At 42.6% G+C, this 21,048-nt stretch overlaps 2 protein-coding genes across 2 annotated transcripts in view; both read right to left on the reverse strand.

Annotated features, from left to right (window-relative positions):
• LOC129743304 (uncharacterized) overlaps nt 1–21,048 on the reverse strand; it is a 535,624-nt gene that overhangs the window by 110,419 nt on the left and 404,157 nt on the right. The window lies entirely within an intron of this gene.
• Nucleotides 15,908–16,779, reverse strand: LOC129743399 (E1A-binding protein p400-like). Its single transcript, XM_055735408.1, has one exon. It carries the CDS (start codon nt 16,703–16,705, stop codon nt 15,971–15,973), a length of 735 nt encoding a protein of 244 aa, XP_055591383.1. The 5' UTR covers nt 16,706–16,779; the 3' UTR covers nt 15,908–15,970.

Consider the following 21,048-nt stretch of genomic DNA (forward strand, 5'->3'; position numbering starts at 1 on the left):
CGCACCGAAACATGACGTGTAGTTCTGTCTGGGAGTTCAAATCCGAGAACAATTCGTTCTATTTTTTTGGAACCTGAAATTTTGCATGAAGGTCACCCGGTTCTATGCCACGGTTTTACCGACCAAGGCACCGTCGATTGGTCCATATTTGTATGGGATGAGTTTTCTAACATTTTTTTTTCAACGCGGCGCCTCCCAGATTAGAGCCATTAGGTGAAAAAATTTTTTCGCATTATTAAATATTTCGTGTATAGTGTAGCGGTCATTACACTAGTCTACAAAATTGAAATAAAAAAATCGCAAATTTATTGACTGACTCATGTTTCTTATGTTAAAGCCGGGCGCTGAAAAAATGAAACTTAAAAAATCACTTAAATAATAAAGACTGGACTTGTGTTATGCTCAAAACATTATATTGTGCCAAACGATAGAATTACTCGTACAAAAATCCAAATATTTCGGGCTACATTTCATCAATTTGAAATCTTTCTCCTTCATATTGAAGGTAATTTTCTGGACAGCGGCAAGAGGCAGAGTGAATTTTCCAGCAGAAAAAGAGCTACATGAAGGAGGAAGAGCTCAGCTGGAGCAGCTGCATCGTTTACAGGAAACACGAAATATCTATCAGAAGCTCAACGCAGCCCGCAAAGGCTTCGTGTTGCAATCCGAAATATGCCAGGATAAGGACGGAGGCATCCAGACGGGCAATCGTGAGGTGGACGCAGTACTTCGATGAACACCTGAACGGTGCACATCCAGGAGACCAAAACGGTGGGGGGTACATCACGGAGAAGAAAGTATAGTTTTCTCAACAATATTCCGCCTATATTCAACTATATTTCTGATTGCTTCTCGACAAACTAAAAAGCAGAAGATATTTATATATTTTGTGTTCAAAAAAAAAAAAGATTCAACTGTCTGATTGATGCATTCAACTATAAATATAATAGATTCAACTCTTATCACATGGTTGATTTTATTCATTCAACAATAATTAAAGTAGATTCAACTATTATTATCTTATTGAAACTTTTGGAAGTTTTTTTTAACGATTTTGGTAGTTCTCGATCATTAACCACAAAATGGCAAAAAAATGGTATTCCATCATCGCCATTTTGGAAATATTCGCTTTTGCAGCTAGATGTTTTTTAGAAAAAGTAACTTTAGCAGTAAAAGTTATACCGCAAACATCCTCTGCTGAATTTTTCTATAATATGCTATAGGTACTCGAATTTGTTTTTTTTAATTGTTTCTTCCCCAATAGGATGCTAAAAATTGAGGTTTCTCCGATAATTGGGCTTCGAGAAGCTAGTTCGGCACATTTCTGAACCCTCCGGAAAGCTGAATCGGATCGAACTGCCCACAAACTGCGACGGCGACGTCGCACAAGAAGAGCAAAAATGATCCCAATCAAGGTGCATCTTCCCGGATTAGCAGCAACGGAACTCCGAAACCCTCACCAACAACACAATCAATCCCTAAACCAACAGCAACAGCAGCAGCAACAGAGTCCCAGATGGTACAGCGGAAGCCTGCAGCTGGATCGGAATCAATTCGGTGGTGGCTTTAACAATTGATAGGTCAATTATTGCCACAGGGCCATCATCAGAACAAGATGAACAGATCGCATCGAGGCCAGCAGCAGCAGCAGAAGCCCTGTTCCAGGGGAGATCATAACGCAGGTGACGAAAGGTTTTCGAGGGATCTCGAGGACGAAGAGGCCCGAATCGGTAAAGAGGACTTACCACTGAAGGGATTCCACGTATTCTGGGGCAGGAGATCGGTCCACAGCGATCCCAGACGGCGGACGATCTCGTCAATACTGAACTGAACAGGATGGTGGTTTGACCAGGATGTAAAATTTCCGAGGTGTTCGAGCTATTTTGAGTGTACCAGCTGGAGGCGTGTGGTGGGTTATGCAGTTACGGATTCGTGGGACTCCGGAGGACTACCGTTTATTGGGTTCGATTTGGGAGGAAAATCTACGGATGTATCGAGGTTTGCTGGAACAAACGATCATGTGATCAAGTCGACGACTGCTGGAGTGACCATTCAAGCTCCTCAGTTGGATTTCAACACGGTGGCCGCTAGTGGCAGTTCTAGATTGTTCTTCCGATCAGGTTGGACCCAAATCGGCAGGTGCTCACCCTGGTCCTACGTGCTACAAAAAGGAGGACCTCTAATGGTTACCGATGCAAATTATGCACATGTGCCAAAATCGGATGTTGCCAAAATCGAATGTTGCCAAAACCGAACGGGGTCTGTAGTAAGATAGTTTAAATAATAATATTAATCGTAATACCTACAGTGTCGGACAATAGAATAGGACCACAGTTCAATCCAAAACAGGAAGTGACAAAACTTTGAGAAAAAAAATTCCATTTAAGTGCATCAAACCATTTACAAATTGTATATTCCATTCTTCGATGAAATTAAAATCATCCGTTGTTAAAACAATTGTCCTTTATTTAAAAATGCATTGTAATCATACTTACTGACAAAAATAACGCGACATAAAATAGAACCGCTTTAGAATTCATGGTAAAAAAAATTAAATAAAAAGGAAATTCATACCGTGATCGATTTGCAGGGTTAGTACTTGGTGGTATAACCCTTATTACGCATCACTTCTCGCACCCGGGTCGTCATCGACTCCACCAGCATTTGGCACTTTCTCACCGGGATAGCGTACCACACCACCTCGATTCTCTTCCACAGCTGCTGCTTGTTTTTTGATTTTTCGGTGTACACCTTACCTTTAACTATTTCCCATAGGTTCTCTATGGGATTGAGATCAGGGGACTGTGCTGGCCACTCCATTACGTCTACCTTATTATCCTGGAACCACTTTTTAACCATTTTAGCTGTATGTTTGGGGTCGTTGTCCTGCTGGAACTGCCACTTTAGGGGCATCTCCCACTCGGCGTGTGGCAGCATTACTTCCCGAAGTATCTGGGCGTAGAGATGCTGGTCCATAATCCGGTCGATCCAGTACAAGGGACCCACCCCGTACCGAGAAAAGCACCCCCACACCATGATGCTACCTCCTCCATGTTTGAATGTTTTATTTGTATACTGGGGCATATACGCACAGCCGAGTGGGCGATGGACCCAACTCTTTCCGTCCGAGCCGATGAGGTTCACTTTAGTCTCACCCGACCGCAGCACATTTCTTCATAGTTTCTCCTTTTTCGGACCGTCCCAATCGAAGTGGTCCTTCGCATACTTCAGCCGCGCCTTCAAGTGCTTCGGCGTCAGCATCGGCACCTTCCGGGGACTTTTTCCTCCTAGTCTCTTCTCCGCCAACCGTCGCTGAACCGTCCGGGAACTCACAGATAAGTTCAGCTCGTCTCTGATCTGCTTGGACGCTTTGAAAGGGTTCTTTTGCGAGGCCCGCTTGATTGCCGAATCGTCCTTCGGCGTCGTTTTGCGGGAGCGGCCGGTCAGTTCCCGTTTGCCGGTGCTGCAAAGCGCGTTGAAAACGAAAGTTTTCGACCTTCCTATGTAGTCGGCAATCTCGCGTTGGCTATTGCCAGCCTTGTACAGATTCCGGATGATCGTTCGCTGAACCTCCGTGCAGTGCTGTCCCCGACCCATCGCTTTTTAGCTGAAAACAGAGTAGGAGGAAGGAAACCTTTTTTTTTGTTTATTTTCATGATTTACATGATTAATTTTATGGGAAATATTTACCAGGACACGAAAATGGACAAACAACACCGAAAACAACACCTTTTCTTCAAATCTAGAGCGCTGAAAATGCCGGAACAGCCGAACCGATGAGCTGGTCTTATTTTATGACGCGACTTTTTTCACCCTCTGACAGCTTTCTGGTCGAGTAGAACAAACGGGTTGCTTTGATTGCAACAAACTTGCAGTATACAAAGTTGGTATACTACAATAAGTGCTTGCCGCTAGGTGTCGCATATTATTATATTTGAATTGGCAGTTTAAAGGTGATTTGAATATTTTGCATTAGAGCGGTCCTATTCTATTGTCCGACACTGTATGACAAAGAACAGTAATGAGATAAAAAAAAGAATTGTGTCATATTAATTTTATACTGTCATTTTGAACGTACCTGGTAATTCGATTCTAATTCGAAATGTAACTGGCAACTACCCAATAAGCGCGTCCTCTCAAAAATCGACAGAGCATGCAAAAAACTGAGAGTTGAGTCACCGAACTTAGAATAAAACGGTTAATTTCGGTGAGACTCCAAGAACGCAAGAATTCTCATTCGGGTTGTCCTGCCGAGATACCTAGAGGCAACGAATACGAATGCGTACATGCGAAATCAGTTTGAATCGTACTCTCGTACGGTGTGGTCGCATTTTTCTTTTTTTTTATATATGCGTGCTTTCAATCGTAGCAGTCGACTTCGCTCGCAGGCAGGCAGACACGCGTCTCGACACGATTCGGGTTGTTTTCGTGTGTTTCTCTGGAGGGCGTGTCTTAGATTATTTCGTGGCACTCACTCAAGGCACGCGTATGGTGTGTTCCTCTCTACCGATTAGATGATGCAAAATCACAAGATAGATCGTTACGATCCCTCTGTCGATTTGAGTTACCTCTCTGCCGATTCATGTTTACTGGGTATTACGTAGAAAAAGAGAAATGAGTGTCAAGAGTGGAATGAGAACCTTAGTAAAAAGAACGCTACAGTTAAGTTGAGTGTTTGTGTGATAGGGAATTCTCGAAGAGTAAATGCTTCGGGATCGGTTGAGGAAGAAGTCAGAGACAGTTAGTTAAGAATTGTTGAGAAGCGCGGATCATTTTTATTGTCTGACGTGGTGAATTGAACTAGAAAAGAAAAGTCGATGTGGTAGATTTGAAAAGTGCGGTTTGATAAAAAAAAATATGCATAAGTCACAACAGGGCTGGCTGGCTACTGGGTAACTAAGAACTTCACGGATAAAATACACAAAACCGAAAATTTCATGTTAATCGTGATTTTATTGATGTTTTTATGTGGCTTATTGTCTGTGTGTACAATAAACAATTTCTGCCTGTAGTGTGGCGTGTAAACTCTAACCGTTGTTGTGCTGCTGGTGGTATTGCGTCGGGTATTGAGGGCCTGCCCACGAGAGTGCCCCGTATCCGAACAGGCCGAGAAGGGAAGTCCTCCTTGGAAATTAGGATTCCGCAGAACCCGAGGACAATGATGCAGGTCTTATACGGTTAGGCGCGTGACCACGAAGGATCTGCGGGTCGAGCCGTGAGGAAGCCAACCGGCGTGTCCGGGCGAATTCCTTAGAATTACAGAGACACTAAACACAACTCGGAATTTACTCACGGACGCCTGGTACAGAAGAGACTCGAAAAACGGAAGCAAGCTTCCTTTTCGGGTTTTTCAAATATTCCTCCTTTCCTCGCCTGTTAATTGACAGCAGCCAGTAGTAAAATGTAGCCTACTGTGGTGCTATCTTGATGTGAGACTGAATTTTCTAGAGCTAAACAAACAAAACTACAAAATTAAAACATAAATCAAACGATTTGTAACCAAATTTCAAATCATTTGGATTATCCGTTTTCAAGTAATAATGCAACTAATAAAATACCTTCACTTTCAAGCATAAGATTTCATTTCAAGTTTTTGGAACTCAAGATAATAAAAAAAACTTATTCAACTTGGTAACTTCAATGATTCTCCATTTTTAATAGCAGATTTATATTATTAAATCAAATTGCGACTTACTAATGTAAATTTGGAATGGTTTTTCAAACTTAATTTTTATTTCTTGTGTTAGCTTCAATTTAAGTTTTCTACAGGTAGGTACTTAATTTTTTTAACAATAATTTTTATTGCATTTATTCATCACGGAAGTGCAAAAGAACAATTGTGGCACTTTTAAACTCAGAAGGGCTTTTTATTACTGCTTGCAGTTGTATTGTAGTTCACTTATTCCAGGCGACCAACCCCGTTGGCTTTGAAATTGTTACATTTTCAGTACAAAAAAATTGAAAAAGTAGCGCATTGTGAAAATGTAGCGCAATGAAAAAGTAGCGCACCATTTCATAAAGAAAAACACATGTAATATCAAAACGTAGCGCTTTAAATTTTGATTCTATAGATAATATGTAATAAAAATTGGAATTGTTCAGTTTTAAAGCACTATGCAAATCCGAACGTGATCTAAAAGCTAGGATTTGTAGATGGTATGGAGTCCTTAGAAACTTCGGATAATTCAGCTACTAAATAGGTATTTATCATTCGTGCTGTCCGGTTGCAGTTCTCGGTATAGATTTCACCTTCTGGGTCCACAGCACAGAAAAGGCCTTGACATGTCATGCAATGTTGCTGCTTACATGACATGCTCAACGTCAACACAGTCCAGATAACTCTGTGTCTGTAACCAAAGTCTGTGAACCGGAAAAATAAAACCGACCCTCTAACTGCTAACCGCGATAGAGACTAACTGCGATTGTAAATAAACCAGTTTTGAAAAGTTACACCAAACTCGCCTAAGCCGTCCAAAAAAAAGGTATCAATGTAAGTGGGAGTGGTTTTAATTCCTTTTATTTTGTTGGTTTACTATCAGTGGACGTTTCACGTTTGACGAAATTTCTCGAACGGGTGTTGTTTTTTTTAATGATGTTTCTCTGATCCGCCAAACTTACTCTTGGGTAGAATTTGGCTCCCAACTTGTGTGTTTGAGCCTTTATGATAAAAAAAACACCACTCCAACATCTCTGTCGACGGACCAGTGCTAAAAAAGATTGCCTCAATGAGTCGACACTTTTCGAGAGTGTTAGCTTTTCGGTGCAAAAACTTATCGCTCATTACTCTTCAAATCATTGGGTCGATGGTGCTAAAAGACGTTATGTTCCATCTATCTCGTTTGTAAAAAAAAAAAACGTTCTCTGGAACGAACATCAAAGCTGTAACTACCGATACTTCATCGAAGACTGAAGCCTAGCTTCCGTTATGGACGGGCCCCTCATCTCAAATGATCAAATGTTTTCATTCAGAAAATGTTTGTTCACCAATTCTTGAACGTGTGCAGTTTTCATATTTGTACTACCGCACCGTTTGATTACCTTCCTTTTTTAAAATATAATGCTTCGTTTCGTGACATGGTAGTTGAAACGTTTAATCATTTCACTTAGGATCTTTTGAGTCAACTAGCGCGGCTGCAAGAGAGAACTGCTCGAATAAATGGTGCCTCTCCAGATCAAGCAGTGTTGAATTCAATGGTGGGACCGGGATGATGACAAAAATGACAAAAATGACAAAAATGACAAAAATGACAAAAATGACAAAAATGACAAAAATGACAAAAATGACAAAAATGACAAAAATGACAAAAATGACAAAAATGACAAAAATGACAAAAATGACAAAAATGACAAAAATGACAAAAATGACAAAAATGACAAAAATGACAAAAATGACAAAAATGACAAAAATGACAAAAATGACAAAAATGACAAAAATGACAAAAATGACAAAAATGACAAAAATGACAAAAATGACAAAAATGACAAAAATGACAAAAATGACAAAAATGACAAAAATGACAAAAATGACAAAAATGACAAAAATGACAAAAATGACAAAAATGACAAAAATGACAAAAATGACAAAAATGACAAAAATGACAAAAATGACAAAAATGACAAAAATGACAAAAATGACAAAAATGACAAAAATGACAAAAATGACAAAAATGACAAAAATGACAAAAATGACAAAAATGACAAAAATGACAAAAATGACAAAAATGACAAAAATGACAAAAATGACAAAAATGACAAAAACGACAAAAATGACAAAAATGACAAAAATGACAAAAATGACAAAAATGACAAAAATGACAAAAATGACAAAATTGACAAAATTTTTAGGCAATCTTGACAACAGATGGCAGTGTAATCAGTGTCTAACCTCTTTCTTCCTTTTGCTTTGGGTCATCTGGTTATTTTTTTTTTATTATTTAACCTTTTTCTACTCTAATATGTGTTGTCTACTTGGTCGAATAATTCTGCTGAATCAAAGCAATCGAAAGATTAACTTTAATTCAACCATGCTATCGTGGTTGAATTAAAGTTAATAAGTTCGACTACTTCTAGTTTCGCCCTTTCACCCAATACCAATAATGTGGGGCTTTCATGCGATTTCTAGTCATTTGCCAAAGTTCAGCGAAAGCCGCCATTTTGGATTTCAAGATGGCGTTAGACAATGAAAATCGACTTTAACGCATGGTTTCATTCCACCGGTCATTTAAAACCAATCCCTTATTTATTTCATTTAAAAAGTCTGTCCTCATCTGCTAAACTAATAATAAATAACTGAGAAAAGAGAAACTCGTTCTACGCGTGAAATTGCTTGGCTTGCATGAGAAACGTCAAAAATCAGCTATTCATATTGTAAGCGTTGCTAGTCAGTCGAAGGAGGCCGCGGTGATCTTGTTGTAGATTTTTTTTTTAAATAAATGTTGCAGTGTTGTTTGTGGGGGTTAAGGGGTTCTCCTTGGTGAAGCAGTTCACCAAGCCACGCTAACCAGGCGAACGACCGGGCGAAAAGTGGTCGTTCAACAACGCACCACCAGAGCGCAGTGCAGAGATGTGAGCCGTAGTCTTCAAGTGAAAAGGAGAAGCGTGCGATAGGGCGAAGCGAAAACGAGCGCGGATGGAAATGACCATTTACTCTGCAGATAGTTCGCGAACGCACAGAACCGATCCAAAATCATCTGAAGGATCATATCAATATTTTATAAAATTTTGTTGTAATATCGAAATAAATAACTCAAGTTTGTATCGGAAAACTGATATCGTAATCATCTTTATTCAAGTCAAGTGATGTTAAAAGGTCAGGTTACAATAGTGATTGATATTGATAAATTGGTGATCTGCCATATTGGAAACACTTCTCTATTGGTTTCCGTAGTGTTCAACTGGCAACACTTCCAGTGAACCCTACGAATTCACTCTTCATCGATTGTTGAAACAATAGCGAATTGACGTTCTCACTTGAGACTCTCTGTTATTGTTTACATTCGCCACGCGGTCAGTACCGTATAATCGCCGCGGTAAACAGTCGTTCGTCCGTCGGTCTTCGTCGCGAGTGAGTTTCAACACCTCCCCTCAATTCGCACGTTCAATAACTCGAACAGCTTTCGATGCTGTGCCTTGGGAAGCCCCTTGGTGAATGCATCGGCAGGTTGGTCCTCCGAACGGATGTGTTTGATGTGGACCTTCCGAAGCTTAACCAGCTCTCGAATGAACATGTATTTCAGGTCCAAATGTTTCATCCGTTGATGACTCCTAGGTTCTTCTGTGAATTGAATACAAGGGATGTTGTCTTCCATGATTAGAAAAGAATCGGTGTTACCCACACCTAGCTCGCCAAGGAGGTTTGTTAACCACATCCCTTCCTTGGTTGCCATACAGAGTGAAACAAGTTCAGCTTCTGTAGATGATAGACTGACCGTCTGTTGACGTTTCGTTGACCACGAAACCAGATTACCAAAAACCTTTTTTTTTTTCTTTTTCTTCCTTGTAGGGGAGAGCCCACTGCGACCAGTAGCTGATCTATTGTGGTATTTACCCCGCGTTACTATATGCTTTCAGGTTCACCTGCACTATTGATTGGAGTGACAGTTGATTGCTGACTAAGCATTTTATCCCAATCGGGTATAATATCAAAGATGTATGATATAACCTTCTTAGGGCTGATATGCAACCATATGTCTTGTGCGCTTATTAACTTTGCCCCAAGTACTCGCTCTCTCCTATTTAGGAGGGCGCAGCAGTTGCATAGAAGATGCTCTGCAGTTTCTTTTTCGAACCCGCAGAACCGACAGTCATCGTTTTGAATTATGTTTATCCTTTTGAGATGCTGTTTTGTTGGACAATGTCCGGTCAAGAGACCTGTGTACCAAATACCTTGAAGGCATGACCAGAAATAGACTTTCTGTCATCGACATCGTTTGCAAAGTCGGCATCGGCATATCCCATTAAAGCAGGGTTCTCTACCCCCTTGGTGTAGACCAGCTTTGTCTCCGTCGTACCACGCAGATATCGTAGAATCCGCTTTAGTCCCGCCCAATGCGCATCGGAAGGCGTTGCTTGAAACTTGCTGAGTGCGCTGACCGCGGCACAAATGTCCGGCCTCGTTGAAAGGGCCAGATACTGCAAACAACCTAGCAGTTCCTTGAATGGATGATTGGTTGTTTCACCATCCTTCGTCTTCGTCCACTGCACATTCGGATCCATTGGTGTACCTATGGGATTACTATCAAACATGCCAAAGCGTTTAAGTATTCTCTCTGTGTAACCCACCTGAGAAATTTCAATTGTTTGTTTTTGATAATCTCTTGAAAAATCCATTCCCAAGAAATGTTTAACTTCTTTAAGATCTTTCATTTGGAATAACCTTCCAAGTTCGGTCTTAATCCAGACCAGGTTAGCCACCTTTTTGCCAACGATAAGAATATCGTCAACATAGAGAACTAGGGTTAGCTCTCTAGCCCGAGATTGATAGACGCAACAGTCACTTTTCAGCGGAATGAAACCAAGTTTCTTCACAACTTCGTCGAATCGTTGATTCCATGATCTGCTAGCTTGTTTTAAGCCATACAAGCTTTTCTGCAGTCTGACGAGTTGTGAGTTGCCCATTTCGTCGTTCGGAAGTCTCATATATATCTCTTCCTCCAATTGACCATTGAGGAAGGCTGTTTTTACGTCCATCTGGTGAATGGTTGAACCAGACTGGTTAGCTAGGGACAAAATTGTACGAACGCTCTCCATTTTGACAACGGGAGCAAACGTTTCATCGTAGTCATAACCAGGTCGCTGTGAGCAACCTTTCGCTACTAATCTTGCTTTGTACCTTCCGTCTTCTTTAATCGCAAATACCCATTTCGATGAGATCGATTTTCGTTCTTTGGGTAAGCTCTCGACCTTCTTCCAGGTCTTATTTTCGTTCAGGGCTTTTAATTCTTCGCTGATGGCAATTTTCCACTTTGGCCAGTCATCCCTCGTTTTCAACTGGTCAACAGTTTGTGGAACGTCGCTATTATCTGTTGCTATCTTGGCAGTGTAAAATTCTGGCGCCCTTCTATCGCGCGTGCTACGTCTGATCGGCGAACTACAAGCGGGAACCGGTTGTGACCCAACCTCCCCTTCGCCGTCAGTGTGACTGTCAAGATTTTGTGCGCTATCATAATCAGATTCATCAACGTTACCCACGTGATGTTCTTGAATTGATTCTTCATCGTCAACCACGATGACTTCGGGTTCGTCTTCAACATTCTCATTACCCACGAGATGCTCATCTTCGTTACCCACGAAGTTCTCAGACGCTTCTGAACTTTTTGCTGGAGGTTCGGATTCAATAACTGGCGTATTTTGGCTTGCTGGTTGCGAAATTGTAGAATGAAGAATATCATTTCGACGATCGAGCAATTCTTGCTCATCAAAGACTACGCTACGGTGTATCTCTACTGTACGTGAGGACTTCTTGTATAACCTGTAGCCGTTGTTTGCGTAACCCGCAAAGATAAGTTTCTTTGTCTTTGGATCTAATTTTTGCCTCTTCTCTTTAGGTACTACAGCATACGCATTGCAGCCAAAAATGCGTAGATTGCTCAAGTCAGGCTTCTTGCCATACCACATTTCGAATGGCGTCTTGTTATCCACAAGGGCTCGTGTGGGCGATCGATTTGTGAGATAAGCTGCGCAGAACACAGCTTCTCCCCATAACGATTTCGGAAGATCGCATTCGTAGAGCATTGCTCGTACTTTTTCCATCAACGTTCTGTTGATTCTTTCGCTCACGCCATTCTGTTGAGGAGTATATGGTACCGTTAGAACTAATTGGACGCCTTTTGCCTTGCAAAATTCTTGGAAATCTCGTCCTACGTACTCACGGCCGTTATCGCATCTAAGTTTAGCCAACTTTTGATTAAAATGCGCTGTTGCCATCGCTTCGAACTCTTTAAACTTCTCAAAAACCTCGCTCTTGCGTTTCAATAGGTAGATAACGGTAAAATGTGAAAAGTCATCTGTGAATGTCACGAAATATCGATGACCATCAAACGTTGTTTCTTCCATATATCCGCAAACGTCAGAGTGCACTAGTTCAAGTGGCCTACTCGACCTCGGTATCTGCAGACTCTTGAACTTTTTGCTTGACTGTTTTCCAGCTAAACAGCTTTCGCAAACTTCGTTTTTGTTGGAAGTCTCGATACAAAAATCCACTCCTTCTACCATTTTCTTTGTTATCAGTGTGGTTACGCCAGTATTGCTTAGATGACCAAGTCTTCTATGCCATGTATCAAAACCTAACCGGTTCTTTCCAAGCAAAGCCTTGGAGTATTTAAGATCCGAAACCAATTCCAGGGAATACAAACCATCAATTACTGTCCCTTGAGAAATGACCTCCCCCAAGTCTGTAATTGAGACCTTACCATCAGAAAAAGTAACCCTTTTATTCTTAGTGGTAGCCTTTCTAACCGAAAGGAGATTTGTCTCTAGTTCAGGAATAATAAGAACATTATACAATTTTATCTAATTTATTTTACCATTAACCATGGCCTTAAGCGATACAGTGCCCTTTTTATACGCCTTCATCGACTCACCAGTTTTGGCTGTTGAAAGCTCGATCCAGCGATCCAGGTGTGGCCAGCTTCAAGATATTCTCCACCAATCTCTCATCATATACCATGTGATGAGTCGCTCCGGAATCCACCACAAAGCGAACACGCCTTTCGCTCTTCGTAGTGGCCTTGGTGGCAACCTTCGCCTGACCGATGGCCTTCTTCTGGGTTCCGCTAACCTGCGGAGAAGCCGACTTTAGTATTCCGCCAGCCTGTGGAGGTACGACCTTCGAAGTTGGGCTCGCCTTCTGAATTCCGTTCGAATGCGGGGCTGCCACGCCTGCAACTGTTACTCCCAGCTGCTTGCGACCTGCATCAGATGTCTCGCCAGGAATGGCGACAACGCGCCGCACCGATTTTGCCGCTGATCCGCGTTCGGCAGCTGCACTAATGGGACCAATAGTGCTAACCGCCCTAACGGACGCCTCTTCTGCCAGCGGGCCAACATTGCGTGAGCGCTCACCTTGTCACGCCTGGAACCGTTCTTCTTGGCCGCCTTCAGTTTGGGACAGCGCGACTTGAAGTGACCCTTCTCGCCGCACCCGAAGCACCGACTGTCACCTTTCTTCGACGCGGTTCGCAAGGCGTGGTTAGCTACCACTGGCTCACCTCGTGGTTGAATAGTCGATGCGCTGGTGTTTTGGAGGAGCTCTGAATCAAGGAACAATCGCTTGATGTCGACGATTGACCTTGAGCTCAACTCCTCTGGCGGCAGAACAGCCAGCGCACCCTGGATGTGACTGTAGCCTGGCGGGATTGCCAGCAGCAACGAGTGGACCTTCTCGCCTCTGCTCAGGTTCGCTCCCATCCGATCCATCTCCCGTATGATGAGGTCGTACTCATAAAATAGAGACGACAATGAGTCAAACCTCTTCATAGGGAGATTATTGAGGCGCCCACGCATTGCAATGATCGCACTCGTACCTTTTACTAGGTAGGAGTCGCAGAGGATGTCCATGGCGTCTTTAACGAAGTTGACCCCAACAATCTTGTTAAGGACATCGTTGTTGATGGCCATAACAAGCTCGTCCATCGCAGCTTCCTCCTGTTCCATCCGCCTCTGGAACCACCTCCTCCGTTGGAATCCGGATCAGGGTGTGGGAGAGCTTCAGTCTGGCCAGACGTCTCTCAAGGCGCATCTTCCAGGCTCCGAAGATCTCCGTCCGACCGTCGAACAGCAGTTCTTTCGAGAACCCGGCTGCTGTGTGAGGTAGCGTCAAACCTGCCTCGGCCTGAGGTAGCTGCTGGCCTCTGAAGGTTGGTTGACCACCAACTGCTGGTTGACCACCAGCTCCGCCTACTGCGATGCACCCTTCGAACTTCGGGTTCGACATCGCAATCCAAAAACAATATCCGAAAAATAAAAACTTAAAAACAGTTAAAGCCAGTTAACCACTGGGCCCATAACCTGTTGTAATATCGAAATAAATAACTCAAGTTTGTATCGGAAAACTGATATCGTAATCATCTTTATTCAAGTCAAGTGATGTTAAAAGGTCAGGTTACAATAGTGATTGATATTGATAAATTGGTGATCTGCCATATTGGAAACACTTCTCTATTGGTTTCCGTAGTGTTCAACTGGCAACACTTCCAGTGAACACTACGAATTCACTCTTCATCGATTGTTGAAACAATAGCGAATTGACGTTCTCACTTGAGACTCTCTGTTATTGTTTACATTCGCCACGCGGTCAGTACCGTATAATCGCCGCGGTAAACAGTCGTTCGTCCGTCGGTCTTCGTCGCGAGTGAGTTTCAACAAATTTGAACTGTGGTGATTTGTTCAGCAAGATTCCAAAAAGAACAAGATTCATCACCAGCAGAAGATTTTTGATTGGAACTTCAGGTAACTCCACGCCATTTTGCCCCTGCCAAAAATACCATGTTAATCTGATCCTGAACCTTACCAGGACCCCGCTGTTTCGGATTGATTTTTAATCAACCGAGCCCTGAGAGCGCCACAGCGCTCTACCCCTCAACCGACCGCCGTCGGTGTTACTCAATTCCGTACCTGGTTCAGCACCCAAGGTGGGGCTAGGTACGACGTCGCCACGCGCTCCGTTCATCGTCGAAGGACCTAGTGCGCCACCGATAACATCGACCGACCGCCGCCCGTGCTACTTACCCTCGTACCTGATTCAGCACCCAAGCTGGGGTCAGGTACTCAGCATCCACGCCGCTTGCTTGCCGTCAAAAGACCATCAGTGCCCGGTTCAGCACCCAAGGTGGGACCGGGTACAACAACATGACCAGCGAGAGCCAGCCAGCCCAAAGCCGACCTCATCGAACCCGAGCTCGACGTCAAGGGAGAAAACGGAAACTTGCCAGTGGAAACAAGGTCAGATAGTTTAAGAAAGTGGTGGGTGAACAAAAACTGCAGCAAATTAAACGGTACCTAAACTTGATCCGAGGAGTTTTTCTTAGCTCTCCCGAACTTCTCTGCAACTTAGATTTGTGTAAACTTGCCGACCCTAGGGATTATTAGGGGTTCATCGCAAATCTGGCGATTGGCTAACAGCCAGTCTTACAATATGGCTCTCATAAAACCGATATAAAAATAAATAGCAATTTTTATAACCATAACAGAGGCATTATGTATTGAACTGACTAACGCCATGCTGATTCCAAAATCGAAGGGCTCAAAATGACGCCATGTTGATGGATTCACAATATCAAGTACCTATTTGAAGCGCATTTATTTAAGATACTATTTCATATACATTTTACCAAAAATCTTGACTGGCAACAAAAAAGATGTTCATAATTTGTGTAAAACGTTGCTTTTTTGTTATTTTTTTCAGATCAAATCTCAATAATGCAATCCTCATTTATCAACCATCATGGTCGCTGAAAAAAATTTTGAAATAAAATCGAAGAATTCACAAAATCGAACAAAAAATTTGATATTATGTTTTATAAAAGCTTGATATAAGCTTTTGTGACGAAAATTTTACAGCTTAACCGTTGTAAAATATAAAATATGTCATAATGACGTTTCTAGGACAGGGCCAAATAGTTGGATTTTAGCTTAATTAGAGTTTTGGTGATGAATAGAATGCGTTTTTCCTTTTTATGAAGATTAATGCTATAGCTCTAACGCAATTGTGCTGACCATAATAAAGCTAAAATTGTTACTCGGATTGGTAGCTTGGGAAGGGCTAGTACGAAATGCATCTTTATGAACTTTTTTCACTAACTTTCTTGCGAACGTTGTCGACTTCAATGGCTCAATAAAAAACGACAGAATATTTTGTTACGATGAAATTTTCTTTTTTGTTCTTGTAAAAAATTTGTCACCGGGAAAATCGTCTAAACTACAATTTATTTCTAATAATCACAAATATTAGAGTCCGCAGAATGTTCCCAAACTATTGAAATTGTGTCCCTTCGGCGGCTTTCCGTTCGGTGACCTCCCTCACGACCTGGTTCAGAGCCTGGAACTTGTCGATGGCATTGCGAACGAACTCGGCTGCCCGCTTAACCCGCTCAGCCGTGACCTGTTCGCCGATGGCCTGAATCACTTCCGAGGCCGTTTCACCCGTTACCAGTTTCGCCGTTCGGAACGTCAGAGTGCAGAACGGGGTGAAAAAGCACAGCAGGCTCGTTAGAATCGTTGCCACGGCAACGGCACTCAGCGATCCGAAGGCCAACGATATCAACTGACCGAAGAATGTGGCCACTGTTCGGGCTGTGGGAATCACCGATCTAACCGATCCGAACCAGGACGAATGGCTTTCCGGCGTTACTAGAGCGATGGGATTGGCCTGACGAGTTGGTGCCGGGATGAGGAAGCCATCGAATCCGGAACTCTCGAAGCCGGAAGATCCATAGACGTTACGATTTGGCTGAGAGTAACTTGAACCAGTGTATGATTGGACGTACTGTTGAATCGCATCCTGCGGAAGAAACTGCTGATAGAGAGTGGGATCGTAAGCCGGATTTTCCAGGACAGGCCGCTGCTCCGAAATGGTTAACAGGGGCTTGCTCGGAGGAGTGACCACCGATTGTTGTTGCTGTTGTTTTTGCTGTTGCTGCTGAGTTTGCTGAGCTCGAACTCCCAGAAACAGACACACTAAAACTATTGGGAACACGTGACGGTACATTGTTAAATCTTGCTTGTAAATTTGACGTACACTCTAGGAAGCCTGCCGGAACCAACTGAACCCGAACGAAACCAGAAAGGTTCCATTTATAGCCTCTTCCAGAGGTCCTTGTGAAGAAAAATTAAATATAAAAAAACAAACAAACATTTCCCCCTAGTTGGCAGAATCCTGGCGGCTGGACAAAATTCCGAGAATCTGTCAGTGAACACGATTCCTCAATTAAACTTCAAACATTCCCAAACTAGCTAGGATGCAATTTCTCCTTCGCTTTTACGGATCCTTTCTGCTTATCGGTTTTGCCGGATTATGGCACTTGCAGCACAGTAAGACCGTTTCGGAGATTGTTGGCAGGTAAAAGGATTTAGGACTATGATTTTATTCCTGTTCACGTCGTCCTTCTTTGCATGCCAATCCATTTAGTCTCCGAGAAAGAAAGAGATCGAGAAGGACTGAACCGATCGGAGGAATTTGCTTATCTCCTGTTCTACGGTTCTATGTAAGTGTCAAGTGCACATGGAGCGCAATAAAAAAAAATGCTGACTTTTTCGTCCTTTTTCCGATGCCAGAGGATTAAGATTGATGCAGTTCTAGGACCGGTGATTGAGAAACTACCTGCAGGTGTTTAACGCAAATTGGAGAGTCTGTATATTTTGCTTTGAGTGATTGATTGATAAACTGTCGGGATGAGTTCAAATTGGAAACTTAAAATAATATGAGAATGAGATAAAAAATAGTGTATTTAAACTCAAGAATATCCCAGGAATTGAGAAATTAAAAAAAAAAATGACTCCAAATCGACTCAGTCGTATGGATCTGGCTGACCTTGTACATTTTGTAGATTAGCCCAAAACCTGACCTGTGCAAAACAACAAGTCAATCGGACCCTTAAAAATCACCAAAGGGAGTACCGAAGGATATCGGAAAAAAACGAAATTTAAATTTTTATGACAAATGACTTAAAAATGAATCGGATGACCAAAGTTGGCCTTGCTCGTGTGCGGTCGCATATTTTTCCGTGTTCGCGTTTTGCGTCGTGATTCCTTGAAAATTATTTATCATTCGTTACCTCCATCGAGTTCTTCAATGTTATTCAAATCGACATTTCCTTACGGTTCGTCGGTTAATACTGGATTCTAACTTGCATTTTAGTAGCTCTGAAAAGACAGGGACGTTCTGCAAGTGTGAAAAATAAAGGAATCTTAGTCGATTTGAATTGTGGATTAAGATTGTAGATTAACTAATGTTTCAAAAGTTTCCTGATTGTGCGCTTTGTGACAGGAAGTATCATGTTTAGGTAAAGAAAAAAAATCCAAGTTCCAGCGCCGGAGTGATTTTTTTTTAAATGATTCGAGAAATTCTGGCTTTTGGAAGAAGTTTAAAGAAGCGGACCCGTGAATTGTTAGCTGAGTGTTCTTAGTTAAATTCTTATTAAGACCTACAGGATTGTTGGATTTTTGTCCAATTTTTATTTTTATTTACATAGTATTCCGTCTTACGACATAACTTGACGAACATAATTCCAAAAATTCACTCGGTTCATGGCAACCGTTCTCCAATTTCTCGGGCACCCCACGTTCGCCAGATCACGCTCCACTTGGTCTAACCACCTCGCTCGTTGCGCCCCCGCTCGTCTTGTTCCTACCGGATTCGTAGCGAACACCTGTTTTGCAGGACCGTCGTTCGGCATTCTCGCAACATGTCCTGCCCAGCGTATCCCGCCAGCTTTCAACACCTTCTGGATACTGGGTTCGCCGTAGAGAACAACCGGTCTAATAAGCGTCATATACAGGTTACACTTCGTGCGAGGGCTAAGTCTTCTCGACCGCAGTTGCTTGTGGAGTCCATAGTAGGCACGACTTCCGCTGATAATTCGCCTCCGGATCTCACGGCTGGTGTCATTGTCTGCGGTCACCAGTGAGCCGAGATAGACAAAGTCTTCGACTATCTCCAGCTCGTCACCGTCGATCGTGACCTTGTTATTACTGGACAAGCGGGTTCGGTCGGTCTCGGATCCGCAGGCCAGCATGTACTTCGTCTTGGACGTATTAATCATCAACCCAATCCTTCCTGCTTCGCATTTCAGTTTGCGGTAGATCTCCTCCACCGCCGCAGTTGATCTGCCGACTATATCAATGTCATCGGCAAAGCAGATAAGTTGACTGGATCTGTTGAAAATCGTGTCCCGCATTTAGCCCACCGCTCGTCGAATAACACCTTCTAGCGCCACGTTGAACATCATGCAGGATAGACCATCACCTTGTCGAAGCCCCCTGCGCGATTCGAATGAACTCGACAATTCAACCGAGATCCGAACACAGCACTGCGTTCCATCCATCGTCGCCTTGATCAGTCTCATCAGCTTCCCGGAAAAGCCGTTCTCGTCCATGATTTTCCATAGCTCGTTACGGTCGATCGTGTCGTATGCGGCTTTGAAGTCGATGAATAGATGGTGCGTAGGGACTTGGTGTTCCCGGCATTTTTGGAGGATTTGCCGTAATGTGAATATCTGGTCCGTCGTTGACCGTCCCTCCATGAAGCCGGCCTGATGACTTCCCACGAATCTGTTTGCTTGTGGCGTTAGGCGGCGGAGTAGGATTCGGGACAGCACTTTGTAGGCTGCATTGAGGACAGTGATCGCTCGGTAGTTCTCACAGTCCAATTTGTCGCCCTTCTTGTAGATGGGGCATATTACCCCTTCCTTCCACTCCTCCGGTAGCTGTTCTATGTCCCAGATCCGGATTATCAACCGGTGTAGGCAATCGGCCAACCTGTCCGGGCCCATTTTGATGAGTTCAGCTGCGATGCCATCCTTCCCAGCCGACTTGTTTCTATTCAGCTGGCGAATGGCTTCCTTAACTTCACTCGTCGTTGGGAGTGGCTCCTCTTCGTCGTTGGCTACGCCGGCGATGTACCTTCCCCCACCGTCTTGATCTCCTGCATGTGCGCCGTTCAGGTGTTCATCGAAGTGCTGCTTCCACCTTCTGATCACCTCACGATTGTCCGTCAGGATACCCCCGTCCTTATCCCGGCACATTTCGGCTTGCGGCACGAAGCCTTTGCGGGATGCGTTGAGTTTCTGATAGAACTTTCGTGTTTCTTGGGAACGATGCAGCTGCTCCAGCTCCTCGAGCTCCTCCTCCTCCAGGCGGCGCTTTTTCTCCTGGAAAAGTCGGACTCGCTTTTTGTCCAAGTGATTTATATAGTTGGGGCTGCAAATTGATAACAATGTTGTCGACTAGACGACACCATTTGAAAAATTGGCTATGTATACTGTATATGTACCGCTCATTGGGCGGTAGTCAACATTTGATAGATACGATGGTTACTGTGATTAGAAAAAAAATTTTCAGCTAAGTACCTTTTTCATATTTTATTTCTTCAAAAATTTATTGAGTTGGAATTGTTACAAGGTACGATTTGAATCATGAGTATAAACTATTTATTGATCAAATATTTAAAATAGCTTAACTCTATTATTGGGGATTTGTGGGAGGGTTGGACAGGGCATCAAACGAGCCGAAAACTGATATACAATGGATTGTGGGTTCAAGCCAGCCGGAGTATCTCGGCAAATTTCGAATCATGAGTAAGTTACTAAGATACCTTATCAGGATTCTTAATTTGTTTCGAACAGTTGGAAGGGAGTGAGATGAGTCAAACCTGTACCAAGCCAATGGTAACGGACCCCTTGGTTGTGCTGCAATCATTGTTGATGAGTTAAGAATGAACAATTTTTGAATGTGCGATCGAGACTTCCCGTACCGACTCGGGTCGAAAGACCTATCAGCCACTGGTGGGTTAAACATACATACATACATACATACAAATGACTTAAAAATGAATCAAACATCAAATTCCGGTGTTATCTCGAAAACAAAAATTCTTGTAAAAATCGACTTTTTAGGACTTTATCGGTTTTCCGAAAAACGGTTCATTCGCAGATGTTCTAGAAAGTCGATTTTTGCCAGCATATGGTAACTTTAAAATAAAAATTTAAAATACTATTTAAAAAAGATGCGCAACCATGTTTTTCAAATAATTCATCGTTTTTTCCGGATTGATATCTGAAGTGAAGAAATCGAGTAAATTGGAAACATAATTGGGTAAAATTTCAATCGGTGGAGTAAAATACGATGCTCTTACGTAGGTCGAATTAGCAATAAATTTTAAAATTATGAAAATTATGAACATTCTTAAAATTTTGCCATTTATTTCAATTTTGTCGTTTCGGCATTTTTGTCAATTTAGTTAAGCTTCCAATCTGAGATTTTTGCCCATTAAGTCATCAATTAAGTCAATAATATATTTTAATTTCTATTTTATCTTTCTTGTGAATTGCATGA

Source organism: Uranotaenia lowii, chromosome 1 (assembly GCF_029784155.1).
Source record: "Uranotaenia lowii strain MFRU-FL chromosome 1, ASM2978415v1, whole genome shotgun sequence".
Taxonomy (NCBI): Eukaryota; Metazoa; Arthropoda; class Insecta; order Diptera; family Culicidae; genus Uranotaenia; species Uranotaenia lowii.

What these genes read in the sequence shown, in the direction of transcription:
- LOC129743399 (XM_055735408.1), bottom strand. Translation starts at nt 16,705, where the DNA reads ATGTACCGTCACGTGTTCCCAATAGTTTTAGTGTGTCTGTTTCTGGGA.